Here is a 16,477-nt window from a genome sequence, read left to right as displayed (position 1 = left end):
CACTGTGATAGGAAGTGGTGGGTACAGAAAATACTTTTTTAAATATACAAATTTTATGTGGGAGCAAGCATTTGTGAGCATAGTTTTGATCTGGAAAAACATTGGCAGGATATAGATAAAAGGATTGAGAGCTGGTAGGATACTGAGCCAGGGTGGAAAGGATGTGGACTGTGCTGTAAGTAGAAGGTAAGTTTGGAGAAAGAACAGTGTGGTAGAGGGTAGCAGACACGATGTGAAGTTCTGTTTTGGGTAAGAAGGTAGGTAAAGCCACAGTAGGAGGGTTTGGTTTTATGCTACTGAACCAAGCAGTACAAAGAATGTGAACAGAGCTGCAGCTACAATTGCATTGCTGCAGGTATTAGAACTAGCAATCAAGAATAGGCCTGGAGGGATCAGTTCTGTTCTCTGGTGAGACTGATGAAAACCATGGCTGGGTGGCTAGACTAGATGATCTTTAAAAGGTCCCTTCCAATCCAAACTATTTTGTGATTCTCTGTTTCCCTGAAAAGTACTCACAAGGTTCAGGGGCCTTGGATTTGCAACCCCACTGCTGACAACATACCACTGCACATAAAAATTCAGACTCCTTCACTCAGAAAAGAGTAGAAGATTCTAAGTTAGTAGTTTAGATAGTTACTGCAATTCCCAGAGCTGTTCCTGAATTTTACATTAAATAGTAGTTAACACAATCCAAAACTCATCCTTCCCTGTGGAGCTCCCAGAGCAATTTAAATTTACAAAACTCTATTAATTATTTGTCCTAAAGAAATTGAAATTACTTTTTGTACCATGATAACTTCTAGTAAGGGCTGCAACCTACAGCCATGCATTGGTTAGGACATACATCTGAGCACTGGAATCCTTCACTGTCAGAAGACCAAGGAAGACACCAAATCTGTCTCTTACGTTTCCTGGGTGAATTCTTTACTCATAGGATATTTTATAATTGAAAGAAGCACACAACTTCCTCCTACAATGGCAGTGTGCCCTTCTCAGTCCTTGAAGGAAATGTTACAAATGCTTATCTCCAAGTTGAGATTCCAAGTCAGGGATTACACACACACGATACGTTAGACTAATTTCCATGCTATTTCCTGCATGCTACCTCAGCACAGAGGTGTAAAGATTGCATCTGTACAAAGCAGCTCCCTGCTGAACTTGCAGGTCATTCACTGGGAATTTTTATCCCAAGGTCCTGGCATGGCCCCAGGCTCTGCAGAGACTGCCTCCACACCCAGGCCAGAGTCTCTGATTCCAGTTCTAAGGCACCTCAAATTCTACACCTCACACAAATTTTAGGTATTTAGATCCTCTCTGACCATGAATCACCTTGTACGTACATCTTTTGATAGCGCAATGCTTTCTAGCTGTACGCTTGTTTCACAAGTGTACTATGTAGGAAAAACAGGTATACAGTTCAGGACTGAAGGTCAGTAAGCAGCAGAGAAGTCTCCATACTGTCAGACCTGCGACCTGGGAGCAAAAAGCTTTTATGTTACACCTTCAACCAAAGTGCAAGAGCAGGTCTCAGAAGTCAACCTTTATCACTGCTTGTGAAACTATTAATATTGAACTAGCAAGGAACATGAAAAATCCAAAAGTAAGACCATCCTAATAGTCTTACAAGAAAATAATCACTTTGAAACTATTTACTTTGCCCTTCAAAATAAATGCCAGTAAAAAGCAGCTGTGTAGTAACCAGCCCAAAATATTTGTATCAAAACCAATGACTATACTTCTCTACTTACAAAGTAATTTTGAAGCAGGAAGAATGGGAGGGGTTTGGCACATACGAAGTAGAATAGTTTCATCAGAACAGTCGTTCCTCCCATAAATGTTCTTCATTATTTTTATTTGCAATTCATATTAGTGTTGTCACATAGGTCTTCTACCAAGTACGGCACCATACAATACAAATACTGTATTTTCTTTTCCCCTGCTCTGAAGAAGAAAATCAGTGACAACTTTTTAGGCCTTGATTTTAAGCCATATTTCTAATGAGGCAACTCTCATTTCACTGCCAAGCGCCACGTAAGTCACTGCTTTTAAATGTAGAGATTCTAGTTTTCTCAGGACTTTCCTTCCTTTCATTAGGCTGAAGGGTAAGTCAGCTCCAGAAAGCATCAAAGCCATAAAAATCAGAAAATTTCTCTGTTGCACGCAAGTGCCATAGAAGGCCTGAGCACATTGTCAAAGAAGATCAACTTGTATCTTTAAAAAACTGCCTGGAAACTGGAGGCTTAGATCCCCAGCCTAATAAAATCAATCAAAAAAATTCTTCCTGACTGGCTTTCATTTGGACTATTTGGGATAGTAAACAAAGGGTTTTCTTGAGAAGCTGAAGCAGACTGTGTTTGAATAGCTTGTGATCAACTGCCACCCAAATATAGGCACCAAATATACAGAAATTTCCACTGAACAGTTTGTAATTTAAGTTTGAGTAACTTTCCAGTTATATATATCTATCAACTGGAGCACCCATTCCTTTGCTTGATCTGGCTTCAACAGGAATTTTGCCTCCGGCTTCAGCTGAAGGAAGAATAGGCCTTGAAAATTTTCAGTCTCTGATAAAATCCAAGGGCTTAATCTCTGCTTTGAAGCACACTGCTCACTTTAAATTTAATCTCATTAGGATCAAAATTTCCTTCTTTCCTTTCAAACAATCAAGTCTGCTTAGTGAAGTATCCTTGATCAGAAGCCACTCTCATTACCTGAAGGGTATTTATTGTTTTATTACTCTAAAATTTATTTGCATTCATCTGTGTCTACATACAAATGAATACTATTTTTGTTTACATCCCACCACTGGAACAGTCTGCAAATGCTAGCAGGGTCAGCTGAACTCTAGCCATCCTGGGATAAGGAAGGGAAAGAGCAGTGCTTTGGCCAGTTTGTTTACTACAGCCAAAAGGAGCAGGTAGCATGGCTTCCTGCCTGCCATGAAGCCTAACCTCACACTGAGGGCACCCTCCTGGAAGCCAGGTGCTGATTGTTTGAATATACCCTCAGCCTTAGGGAATAACTGAACCTATAGCTGAACTTCATACTGGACCAGTTCCCAAGACACCAGGATGAGAATCCTGCATAGCTGTTTTTGCTAGCAAATGCTAACTTTTCCAGCCTCCGCTCAGGTCAGATATGGCCTTTACTACTTAGCAGCAGAGTATGGTAGAATGTAAGCAAAGGGATAAGAACTATTTTTCTGCCCTGGTGTATGCGAACAGATTACAAATATGATAACCAATTCTCCGCCAAAGACTACAAGTCACAGATAACAAGAAGTCAAATGACTGGCAAGGTTTAGGAAAATAATTTGAATTAGATTGGAAACCAAAAATTACATACCAACTTAGCACTAGTTTTAAATTTTTTCTAAGTTTCAAATCAAACAAACTATACCATTAAAGTAGTATTTTTTTAAAATCAAAAGCAAATTCACAATTATGTACTTTCTGGAATTCTCTGACACCTTCGAGTATTTTAATAATATACTACTTGTTCAGAAAAGGAAGATGGGGACACAACAGCTTTCTCCTATATAAATATTCTAAAGAAGGTGAGGCACACAACTGCGTCCTATTGAACTACTAATTCAGGTGAGGACTAGGAGCCAGTTTAGAAACAAAGCAAAACTGTCTGGCTTAGCATGCTGGTAGTGAATACTTCAACAAGGACTTTACTCCCCAGTGGCCTGATCTGCTCAAATCTAAACAGAGACTAGACTAACAGACACAATTAAGAGAAAGCAACCATGATTACTTGCCTCTGTAAGCCCAAAGATCTGCCAAAAAAAAAAGGTTTCTGACAGAATGTAATCCATACACACCATGGAAACTGTCAGGTATTAGATCACTCAGGCTGGGGAAAATATTTCCAGCCTCTCAGAAATTCTTCTGTACAGCAACTGTTAGCTAAACCATCTTAACAGGAAACTACACTTATTGAGACTATCAAAATCAGTCACCTGGGTTATCAAAGGCAAAAGAGTGAAAGCACTAATTCTAGAAGCTAAAATACAGCTCCTGTTATGCTAACAACTACACTAGTAATGAAGTGGTATTGAAAAGCATTTTAAAAGATTTCCTATCATTAAGATGCAATGATATTTCTAAGTAACACTGAAAAACACCAAATAAGGCAATCCAGGGGAGATCTCTGGCTACCGAACAGTCCACCAAAAGCACCAGGCACATAAAATGGAGCGATGACAAAGACCTCAACATACAGCCACTGCATGCAGAATGTCTGCAGGACCTCACAAGAGCTTCTGCTTTTGAGCTCCTGCCAGCAGAATCCACAGCTGCCAAATACTGCTTCTCCAGAGGCCAAGTTCTTACCGGCCGAGCCACGGCAGTCTGCCTGTGTGAGGGGCAGCAGCAAGGGCCCTGCACCCTCGTCGGTGCCTCCCTGCCTGCTGCACGCAGCGTATTTTCCCAAGGCAGCTGAAGGGTTTGGGGTTTTTGCTCCCAGCTGTTGCTGAGATTTCGGGGAAGGAAGACATTACTTCTGCATGAAGCAGGAGCTCTTTATTCACATTGAATTGTAAGTCTGACAGGAGCTTAGATGCAAGATGCCCCTAATCAAATGAGAAGCTTTTTCCTCAGGGAAGCTTTCTTTTTGGAAAGAAAAAACTCCACATATCAATTAAAAACCAAGAAAGCCACCCATTTCGAGGTAAAAAACAGCAGCTGGAGAGGGAAGACACATGAAACAATAGGAAAAAATATGCTTAAAAAAGCCAAGTCACCAATAGCATACAACCCTGTCACCCAATCCTCCTTCATGAGGGAAAACCATGTCCCTCTTGGTCAGCCGCCATTCATGAACCAAAAGCCAGCGGCTCTCAGGCTCCATCTAGGGAGTGCCCAGAAGCAATCAGTCACTCCCTTGCCCAGCCTCCAGACCGCCCAGGGCCACCCCAGGCTGGTGGCCAGAGGAGAAGTGATGGCTCCCAACAGTCACACAAGTCAAGCTGCAGGTAGAAGCAAGGGAGAAGACCCATAAAACACCTCAGGGCTATGTGACCAACAGCAGACAAGATAAACAGTTCTCCCCCTCCACCAACACCAAAATGGCTGCAGTCAGGGAGGGCAATGTCCCTCCCGTCCTGCCTACTTACAGCTTGCTGCCAGACTCCTGCAGCCCTGCTGTCCCCAGTCCAGAAGCGCCCATTATGGCCTCCCTCCAGGTGGCACCGCTAGGTGAGCCCTTCAGCTCCACCCAGCCACAGCAGGCAAGCCACCAGCCTCTGTGCACCGAGCTCATAAAGTCATCCTCTCAAGAGTTCAAATGGACATGTATTTCTGTAGATCACACCTGGATTCATGACCTGATGGTTATACAAGCTACTTTTTCCTCTTACAGGTTTCTCAAAGCCTCTGGAGCTTTCAAGAAAAGCTGAGAGACAGAAGCAGATGGGAGAAGGAAGTTAGCAAGTCAGCTAGCACTAATGAATGCTTAAGACAAGTAGAATTAAAAATCTTTATAATATTACCAAAACATTCAGCTGCAAAAAGCTCCTCTTCAAGTTATGATGAAAACTGCTTAAAAAAAAAATTGGTTATGTAGCTGATCCTATTTATTTTTTGTCAGAAAGGACAGAGCAGCAAATCATTCTCTTACGGTGCTATTCTCCCTTCAGGTTAAAGGGTCTCCAACGCATCCAAGCCAAAGACACCTGAAAAGCAAATACTCCTTGATCACCAGCTGAAATATTTATTCTAAGGTGTCCAGTACTCTCAAAAGTAAAATGGAGCATTTCACCTTAATAGGTTATAAATCTCACTCCGTATCTTGTGATAGAAATGAACAATTTTACAAGCCACATAAAGATTATGCTAGCTTATTATATTTATTTGAAAGACCATCACTTTTCATTTGTAAAGAATGGGGCAATATCAATACTTTTGAACTTCCTAAAACAGGTACAGGTCCTGGTAATACTCGGTTTAAAAGAGGCAGCTTTAAACCCGCACAGCTAGTACAGTATCACTATTAAATTCCTATCTGTAATCTCAAGTTTTACAAATAGATATATAAATTCACAGCACTGATCCTTTAGAAAGTTTTTAATTCTGTAATAAATCCATTAATGTGAATCAATTTAAAAAGAGAACATCAAAAGTCTCACTGCACAAGTAAGATTTAAGTAACAGAACACTACAGATACTCTCCGTGTAACTGTATGTTGTTGAATAAGTGTATGTTGTATGAAAATTAAAGATTTCCTGATAAGGTTCTAAATCACACACAAAAAAAAATCAGGCCTCACCGACATTGTTCAGTTTGATGTGCATCTAAAGATTTAAACTGTAACTACTGTAAAGTACATGTCAACCACTTTCCGTTTACTGTCTTCAGCAGAGACTTAGAGCACCGAAGTCAGAGGTGCAGTGATTCTTCAAAACGAGAGGCTTATGACCAAGGCTACCTCACATTGCCTCTTTTTTGTTACTAGGGATCTCGCCAGAGTTAACTTCCTTAAACTCTGTAAGTATTCAAAACTAGAAGCATGTTGTTGCTATACACATACTTTCAGAAAGTCTAGATGACTTCTCTTGTGGGGGGGCCATTAAGATACCCAGGTAAGAGGGAGGACTAAAACCAAAGCACGTTGTTTCCCATTAGCAAGTCGGTCAAAATTTGGTTCTATGTTAAAATTAGAAAATAAAGCAATGTATTTTTCTGACATTTGTAATGCTTTGTAACTTGAACTATTTTATTTTGAAAAATCTATTAATATAAGCCATTTAGTTTGCACAGGACTCAAGGATGTGTATTCTCCGAATATCAACAGAGCAAGTATTAAATATGGAACTTAAACCTTCATTCACGCTCACCTTAGACGTAGCATTTACAACCAATTCCAGAACCTTCTGGTTTTGTTTTTTCTTTTAAAAAAATTCTTTTAAAAAAACCCCATACATATATACACACAGAACTATAATGAAAAACACAACTAAAAGGTAAAGTCAGTCCGTATTTTCATACCATGTACCTTAACTGGGAGGAAAAAATTTTCCCAGCAGGATTTCTGTAGACCACCTTATCTGCGTGTTTAGTCTCCCTGCAAAAATACCAGTTGCTCAACTGGGATGCATTTGAGACACCTTTTATGTTACATGGTAGCTAGAAGGCAGAGTAGTCAGCACTGTGTAACCAAGAAGCTTTCCACTGATTTGAGATGGGAAGTGCTAAAGAAGCACATAAAAGTATGTCAGTACAGACACTGTTATCAATTTTAAAATAAATCAATTAACACAGGAGAAATGGATAGCCTCTGATAATGTATCCTCAGGCCCACAGAGTTTTTCCACTAGGAAAATCTACCGATTATCTCTTGGCAAATAAATTCTTTCTTAGGATTTCTAAATTAGGGAAAGTTCTTGATCAGTGCTTGTTACACCCTTTTTCAGATGTATTTGATATTTATGTAGACAGGATGCTGGACTACAGTCACCACTCATCTGCTTAAAACAGCTCCTACAATAAAAAGCAAGATGGGAAGTCTGTTACATCAATCATAACTAAATGTGTTTAATAATACATTTTGCATCTAGGTTATCTTTCCATTCAGCTTCTGAGCAAGAGTCCTTTGGGTCTTACTTACAAGAGAGAGGTAAATCAGGCCTTTCATAAGTTGAGGTGGTTTTGTTAAACAAAAACATTTATTTCAGCATTATCATTTTTCTGCATCAATAGTACTATAGGTCTTCTGTTTTAAAAAACAAACAAAGGTTTTAGCATGTTATATCCCACAATAAACAAACTAAGACTGTATTAGAGATTATTGTCAATATTCAATAAATGAAGCCTCACTACGGCATTTGATCCACTATGCATTAGTGAACCACGATCATCATAATATGGCCTGTTGGAGGAGGTCCAGAGGGGGGCCACGAAGCTGATCAGAGGGCTGGAGCACCTCTCCTATGAGGACAGGCTGAGAGAGTTGGGGTTGTTCAGCCTGGAGAAGAGAAGGCTCTGGGGATACCTAAAAGGGGCTACAGGAAAGCTCTGGAGGGACTGTTTACAAGGATGTGTAGCAACAGGACTAGGGGTAATGGCTTTAAGCTGAAGTAGGATGGCTTTAGGTTAGAAGAAATTCTTCACTATGAGGGTGGTGAAGATGACCATTAAGATTTCAATTAAGGAAAATAAGCAAATTTTTTGTTTTACCATTTCAATTTTAATACAATTAAAAAAAAAGGTAAATGTTATGCATGGCAATGTTTATTAAACAATCACATTTCATTTAAGCATTAAAATGCAGCAGTCTGGAAAAGCTGCCAGAAACAATGTTTGGCTTCAGAAAAGGCGATTATGAAATTACTTCCAACAAAATTCAAATACTCTCTTGTCTGTTGATTAGTTGAATGCTTTAGACTGGAAAGAACAAAAAGTGCAAATCAGCTGAATGTTACTTTCAAAAGTAAAGTCTTAGTGTCCTACAAGCAGTTACTGAAAGGCCTCACCTCAATCTTCAGTATAAAGGACAAAATTCTCCAATTTCTATACAATTAGAATTTACTATAACATTTCAAACAATATTATTACTAAACCAAAATTAATTTCAGAATATAACTGCAGTATTCTGCCTACCATGAGCACCTTTTTTTCCTTTTTTAAATCTAATTTGCTTGACATGAGATGACATGAGATACATTCTCACTGCAAAACTGGAAACTTACATGGAACAATACAGTTACAACCACTTACAGGAACATGTTCCAGCTTAAGGTAATTTATACCTAAGAATACTACTTTTATATGAAAATCTAAGATTCACATTGTGGTATTGTGTTTCTGCTGATAAACGTCGACCTGCAGTTTAGCAGTTTGCAATAAGATCGCCCTTTTGCACATCACCTTTATTGGAGGAATTGTAAAGAGATGGACAAAGGTCAATAGGTAACATTTGACATATGGGCAGATTTTAAGCATTAAAAATGACTTTTTTTACCTTGACACAATGATTTAGTGGCAGTCTGCAATAAAAACCAGTATCTTTGTGGTTCCTAAATCACTTGAGAATCGCTTCATATACAGAGATAGTGAAAACCAGTGTTATTATCATCTTATAAAGGCTCTAAGAATACACTAGCAGTTTTCAATTTGTTCTTGTAAAAAGCTTCAAAAATATTGTGGAAACATGTTCTTATACGTGGGTACTGCTGCTTGAAACCGAACAGTTGGTTGACATCCAGACAACTATTACAATTTTCCAAAAGCAAAGCAGCTTATAAGCATAATAAACAAATGATCATTTTGCTAAAATTTAGACCTAATTTAGTAATTTGTAGAATGACACTTTCAAACTGTGCAACACAAAATAATGTAGCCAACAGTAACATACAGGTACACCATTTAATATTTATTATATGCATTTTATATACATTATTTTTCAACAGCTGTACTTTTGCTATGTGGTACAATCTTAAAAATTTGCTGATTCATAGTTTGTAAAACAGAAACCTTACAAAACTCATCAAAACTCGCAAACTGATCAGAAAAGTTTTGTGGAAGACTAGAAAAAATACTTTATTGTATTAATCATGCATTACACAAACAAAATCTTTAGTTACACCATAAACTGAAGCACATCTGAAAATAAAAATAAAAGCAGGGAATAACTAGTCATAACACAGCAGATTTATGAATCTTGAATCAACTACTTTTGCATTCTATTTGAAACGCAAATAAAAATATTTTTCACTCCAAAAGTTCTGAAACAAGATTGTTTTTTTGGAATCAACTCCACTCCAAGTACTTCACCAGAAAAGAAATTCTTGGTTTGCAACTTTAGAATTATCAAATGTCCCATTTTCTCATCTATTTTAGACTGTTCGAAGAATGCCATAATAGATATACAGGGCCCTTTAACACACTACATAAAAGGATATAAAGACCAACAAAAAGTGAAATAAATAACAATAGGCCATTAGCAAGATGGGTAATCCTTGATAAATAAACTCGTAAATACAGTAAGATGTACAAAATATCACATAGTGATAGGATGCCAAGATTAATTTTTTTTTTTTTAAAGAGTTCATTCGGGGGTGTTAACCCCTCTGTGTTTCATTTGAACACATTTTACAGTCCTTTATTTATGAAGACAGTTATGCGATGATGATGAATTAGCATCCTTATGCAAGGACTTAGCTGAGCTGTATTAGGCAAAAGAAGGGAAGAGTGTGGTTACACGGCAGCGGGTCAGTGAGATCTCTGTGTTTTAGGGTTCTATAATGCAGAAAAACATTATCAATACAATCTTGAGCACTGTTGTGACAGGCTAAATATATAAAAAGACTTATAAAAACTAGAATTTTATCCAAACATTTTGTGCAACTAATGCTAAAATATTTTAAGTTAAATTTCCTTTTCTTTAAAGCAAAATAAAAGTTTAAAAGGGGAATCTGTGGCATTCAACTGATAAACAGAAGATTACTAAGAGATGAAAAGAAAGCTACTCTTGGAGCTCACTTCCCCCCACAAGAGCACCACATTCCTAACCCTAAGGCAGCACACAGAGTCCAAAATAAAAGTCTTTTGTAAGATCAGACTCCACGTTTGCTTAAAGACACCTAAAGAACAGACATACGCTCAGTTCATATCCAGTCAAGGCTACAAATACTGGTTTTCTTTTTTGTATTTCTTCCCACCCCCCCAAATACAGTAATTACAGTTAATGAATGAGCCTGACATTGTTCAAGATGTGGTGACTTTTCACCAACTTATACCTGCCCCACATAGAGCCGTCACCCAGGCAGATCAGATGTAGTGTCTTATTGGTAACCTTATCATTGATGGCAGTGACGCATTCCCTCTTTTTTGTCCAAACAGACCTGCTGTTACGATGCAGGTTTGTTCTGCTATGTCACACAAATACTTTGGCAAGGGCATCAGCTCCTGCACTGGCAATATACGCTTTTGATGGATGAAATGCTACATCATAAATTGATTCATCCAGCTTTTTCCTATGAGCTGTTATTTCTTGCACACATGTCTTGCTGTCCAAATTCCATAACCTAATGGAACAATCATGGCCTGTTGGGGGGGGGAAGAAAAAAGACAAAAGACAGTTAGATTTGTCAGACACTTACATGCATCATAAATGCAAAATTTATAGAGCATACAGAAGATTAAAAACCCCTTACTTCCAGACATTAAATAGATTCCATTAGGATCTACAGCTAGACTTGTGACAGCATCCAAGTGAGCAACCATAGAATGGATCATTTTACCTAAAAGCAAAATAAAGAGTGAATTTCCTGTGAAGTACTGTTTCCTTTGAAAATAACATTCCCGTTAAATGCAATATAGAACAATACACTTATTTAGATTCCAATAATATCTGAATTATACAATTCTATTAGAAATTATTAAGTTCCAACTTTTGTAGAAGCATATGGGTAAATGGCACACAACTCTCAAAGGCATTCCCATTGTAAGCACTCTTTTTATCCATCACATCTTTACTGGTAGGAATGACAATGAAGACCAATCCTAAAATGACTGGGTGAGAATCTACGTTTTTTAGTCCCTGAAGGGTCCTAATACCTGCCCCAGTAGGACAAAGTGTTGACAAAGCTTTGTAAAAAGAGATTTACTGAGTCATATCAAAAGTCCATCCGTCTCTGTCATTGCTAGGAGAGAAGCTATTGGTGACAAACCAGGGAAGAAAATAAAATCAAGGGAACTATAAGTGATGCTTGCCCAGAATGCTCTCCAGCTTCTAATAATAAATGGTTCAGGTGTTAACCAGAGGTGTTCTCTCTGCATTCAACTACTCTTAATGCATTTCTTTTAAGTGACCTCCATTCTCAGACTCTTAATAACATCTTTTAGCATCTCATGATGCTTTTCAAAAGGAGTTCCGAAATGTTTAACTGTATATTATAAGAACCACCACATTTTTCTGTTTTGAACCTGTCACTTGTTGGGTGTTATCAACTGAACCTTAGTTCATGTATTGGAAAAGAGAGCAAATAAATCCCTATAAGATGATGACCAACATGAAGAAGGTATATCATTGTTGCTGAGTTGTCTGTCTTCCTGAAGAATTTCAGCCTATTTAATTTCTAAGATTTTTCCTGAAGAAGCTGAAAGCTACTTAGAATGGTTAAAAAGATGATCAGAGACGCTCTGAAACATTTTGATTTGGCTTTATCCCCTTTTGAGATAAGGAAGACTGGAGTAACACAAAGTACCCATGTGGATAACACCAAGAATTTGTACAAAAGTATTAACAATGATTCTTTTTGTTGTTTATTCCTTTCCTCCCTCCTAACATTCATTCTGCTGTTCTGACCGCTAAGCACCAAACTGACATTTTCATCCAACCTCTTCTTATAACTCCAAGGTTTTACCTTGGGTAAGAACAGTCAGCTCAGTGATTATTATTTTATAAAGTTTGTTTTTCCTTAAAATCATCTTTTCACGTTTATCCACATGAATTTAATTTGCCTGTTTGTTAAGTCTGTTAAGATCTTCAGTTCTTCCTCATCAGCCTTCATCTTTAATACCCTGAATTAATGAATGTCAGTAAACTATCAACATAGTGTGCCCTGTTCCAATGATTTGTATTATGTTGAACTACAGCTGATCTCTCGAGGGCCTGGTAACTTTTTTATTTCCACGAAATGACCATTTACTTCTACCTTCTGTTTCCAGTCTTTGACCCAATTATGTGTTCATGCAAGATTTTTGTCCTTATTCTACATCTATGTCTTTAAAGTAATAAATTTTAATTTCAGGACAATCATTGCAATGAATTTAATGACCACAATTCAAACCTGTACATTCATGGCAGGTGAGAAAGGAAAAAATGTCTTATAGTTTTGTTTTTAAAACCAAAAAAATATAAAAAAAAGCTAACTTAAGAGGACCTTCGTGTCCCTCACAACGATCTCTGCCTGTTTTGAGAGAGTGGTTTCTGACCGCTAAAGTCACAATTGCAATGGATATCGCTATTTCACGGAAAAGGTACTGAAGAGGTTTAATGTTACAAATACTAAAAGTTCTCTGGTGTAAAACTGCATCACTAGCAAGTTTTCTACAAATGGATTCTCCCTATGTCCATCCACATTTACTTTAAACACATTCATACATACAAGTTAAGTTCTCTTTATCCTTACCCGTTTTGTTGTCAAAAAATTTGATGTGTCTATCTTCATGTGCTGTAATAGTTACAGGAAGTGTGGGATGACTTACTACCTTGTTAATATGATTATTTGATTGTACACCTGAAAATGAAATTAAAAAATAGTAATATTCACCTGCCTTAAAGATAGGATCAAAGTTAAAATGAGAATATTTTAGCATTATACTGTGGCTTACCATATTAACTCATATTATATAAATAACATTTTAAAAAGAGCATCAATGAATCTCCTAAGAAATAAATAATAGCTACTTGCTTTACAGGATGAAGCTAAGGCAGGTAGACTCCAACCAACGTAGTGTAAGGTTAAAGCTGTACAAGTGGTTTATACGCATGAAAGATTGAGAGAACTAGCAAACCAACCAAGTGCTGCAGGGCAGCACTAGCCAAGTAGAAACTGTGGCATCCATAGTCCATGTTTAGCACACTCTTATACCTCCACATCAAAAAAGATTTAGCTTTAAAGAAAAAAAGATAGAATCCAAGTAACTGAAGTGAATCTAACCTATTAGATTCTGTCAGATATATTTATGTCTTAGTTCAACTGAAAGAAACAATGAATGGTTTAGAATCTCTCTACAAGTTTTTAGAATACTCTTTAAAAAATGTTTTCTTATCTTGATATGACAGTGTTTTAAGGCCTGTTCCCTTAATTTCTTAATGCTTAGGAAATGTGCTTAATTTTTGTTGATTCCATTTAAGATTCTCTCTTCAAACTAGCAAAGGTGTTTCTCCAATTTTTGATGTACTTTCTCACTGTCAATGCCAGTTTTTGCACAAACTACCTAGAATATAGCTTTTATGAGTATTGTAAAGTGCTGAAGATTGTGCTGAAGTCTTTATGTAAGCTACTTAAAGTATAATCACTAAGTAAACTGGACTGCTTGGAGGCGAGAAGCAAATTCTCCCCTTACATTATTCTTTTGGATCTCATTTCATAGAAAGGAATGACCAGAAACTGGAGGTTTTCCTTATGGAACACTTTCATAGGTTCAAGAAACAAAAGCTCCTCTATCTGGAGTTTCATCAGATACATACAATTCTTAAAGAGCTCCATCTTTGTAGCACCTTATTTGTAGCAACAGAATTACTAATATTAAAGGTTCCACAGGAGAGTGTTTAATCACAACCTGTGCAGAATTCTATGCTGAACTAATATTCTGCTTAATTCACTTATTTACTTCTCTTAATATCTTCCATGTCAAGGCTTTATAATGAAAACTGTTTTAATATGCAATTCAGTCAACTGAATCTCAAGAAACCTTAGCTTAGACAACAAAAACTGTTGCTTTCACTATCTCTAACCACTTTAAAACCCTGCTAATTCACAATTTTTTCTATCGTGTGTCTTCCAAGCATTTTTAAGCATCTAACCAACTTTCAAATTGCATGATGCAGGAAAGGAGCAAAACTTTTTTCATTTAATTCACCATATAATAAAACTTGGATAAAGGTACCTCATCCAAGGTGGGTATTTAATACAGAAAAGCTTTACCTACCAGATTCTATTTGTGATGAAAGCATTACCACTGACTGGGATGTTTCTAAATCATAGATGACTGTGCTGCCAGTGTTAAAAGATGCCACCATATGAGCAGGGTCACAACCTATAAAGTCAACTGATGTAGGTATTCCATGCTCTAGAAAGAGAAAAAAAATTGTCTTTAGAAAGAATGAAACACTTAAAATTCTTGGCAGTTTAAACATTTAGTTTGTTTTTATACTCATAAAGGAGAAATTTGCTCCCTTCTTTAGAGTAATGCTACAGCACCAGGATTCCTTTATTAAAAGATCTTTTCCTTTTAGTCCTGTTAGCCAGTTTTGATAAATGAAAGTAGTGACTCATCACCAGCTGCCTCATAACAGATTTTCAAAACCACTGCAAAAAACTTACCTTTCTCTCCATTGTAAGTGCAAATACAGGGCATTTTTTCTGGTGGGTTCCATAATCTAATAGTGCCATCTGCTGAACAAGATAGTAAGTGATTCTTTACACCACTGTAAGCAAGACCCCAGACTGCATCTGTGTGAGCAATTAATGTGCCAGCTAGAACGTTTGGCTCTGGAAAAAACAAAAGTTCAGAAATGAAACCTTTTTAGTGAAGAAACATTAAATAAGTATTTATTGTACCTCAATATAATTTATATTCCACATAAAACTGTCATATTTCCCCCCCAGCCCTTCCTGTTTAAGCAACAGCTGGAATATTACACAGGAGGTGATTTTGCACGACCACTTCAGCTTTCTCAAAAAAATCTCAACCAAAACAACCAAGCAAAAAACAAAAAAACCCCAAAGAATCCAAACCCCACACCAAAACACCCCCACACCAAAGAAGAAAAACACAAACACGCAAGCCCACAAACAACTACATCCTTTTTTTCCAGAATGATACACACTTGTTATCACCTCTTGTGAGGCACTTGCTTCTTCCCTTCAAACTCATCATCGTAAAGATGCTTGGTGACAGCCCTTCCTCTGTACCAGGTGCAAAACCACCTAATAAAACCAGCTTTCCACTTAAACACTGATGCCTAATGCTGTTTTTACTCAATGTGCTCTGCTGACACTGGGGCATGCTCTAAAACTGTCAAGCTCCTGAATAATTAAACCGAGATTATTTCTGTTGTGGAACAGGTAAACACATTCTTATTTTCTTCTCCCTGATACTTTATAATTGTCTTTTATAGAGGGGTTTTTAATCTATTCTCTACCAGGCTTTGAGTTGAGAAGTGAGAGAAAGAGATAAATGGAAAGGAATAAAGCCAGATAAATCACTAAAATTTAGTTTTGCAGAAAATTAAAACCAGTTGGTCTTGCAACCCAAACCACACTAACAAGCTTTAGGGAGGAAAAAGATCTTTTAGAGTTCTCTTTCAAAAATAACTTTATCACTTGAGTAGAGACACTTCTGTCTGAGGCCCATGAAAATTATACCAACAATCCTACCTGTATGAACAAATTGGACCATTTTTAGCGGTTAGATTATATTGAATAAATTTTCAGCAGAGAGGCGTAATTTGAGCTATATATTGTTTTTAAGGGACAGGGTGTAGCAGTCTTCCTAAGTTGATGGAAGACAGCACTTCTTCCCATCTCTCCCTTTCTCACTGCCACAGATCATGCAGCCTGAGTGTTGTATTAGCTCACTCATTACATTGACACAAGGGAGAGAGGAAGAATTCTTGACTCTGCCCCATTCAAACTCCAGTCAACCATGGAACTGCACCCTTAGAATTACACTAAACACAGAATGCTGATCACCATCAGTGGCAGGAGAGCAATGCAGAGTTTTCCAAGCAGTTATCGGCTCT

General features: G+C 37.5%; 1 protein-coding gene across 3 annotated transcripts in view; it reads right to left on the bottom strand.

Annotated features, from left to right (window-relative positions):
• Positions 1-9,347: 9,347 nt before the first annotated feature.
• Positions 9,348-16,477, bottom strand: part of STRN3 (striatin 3) — a 64,015-nt gene continuing 56,885 nt past the window's right edge. For all 3 annotated transcript variants that reach the window (XM_075754063.1, XM_075754064.1, XM_075754065.1), the window contains 5 exons: positions 15,057-15,224; positions 14,662-14,802; positions 13,137-13,244; positions 11,157-11,243; positions 9,348-11,046 (listed from right to left, as the gene is read on the bottom strand). In XM_075754063.1, coding sequence (XP_075610178.1) covers positions 10,877-11,046; positions 11,157-11,243; positions 13,137-13,244; positions 14,662-14,802; positions 15,057-15,224 — 674 coding nt within the window. In that variant the 3' untranslated portion in view covers positions 9,348-10,876. The remainder of the gene's footprint in view (positions 11,047-11,156; positions 11,244-13,136; positions 13,245-14,661; positions 14,803-15,056; positions 15,225-16,477) is intronic.

This window comes from Balearica regulorum, chromosome 5, assembly GCF_011004875.1.
Source record: "Balearica regulorum gibbericeps isolate bBalReg1 chromosome 5, bBalReg1.pri, whole genome shotgun sequence".
Taxonomy (NCBI): domain Eukaryota; kingdom Metazoa; phylum Chordata; class Aves; order Gruiformes; family Gruidae; genus Balearica; species Balearica regulorum.
The sequence above is the reverse complement of the archived record's forward strand: the minus strand, read 5'-3'. Positions and strand labels throughout refer to the sequence as shown.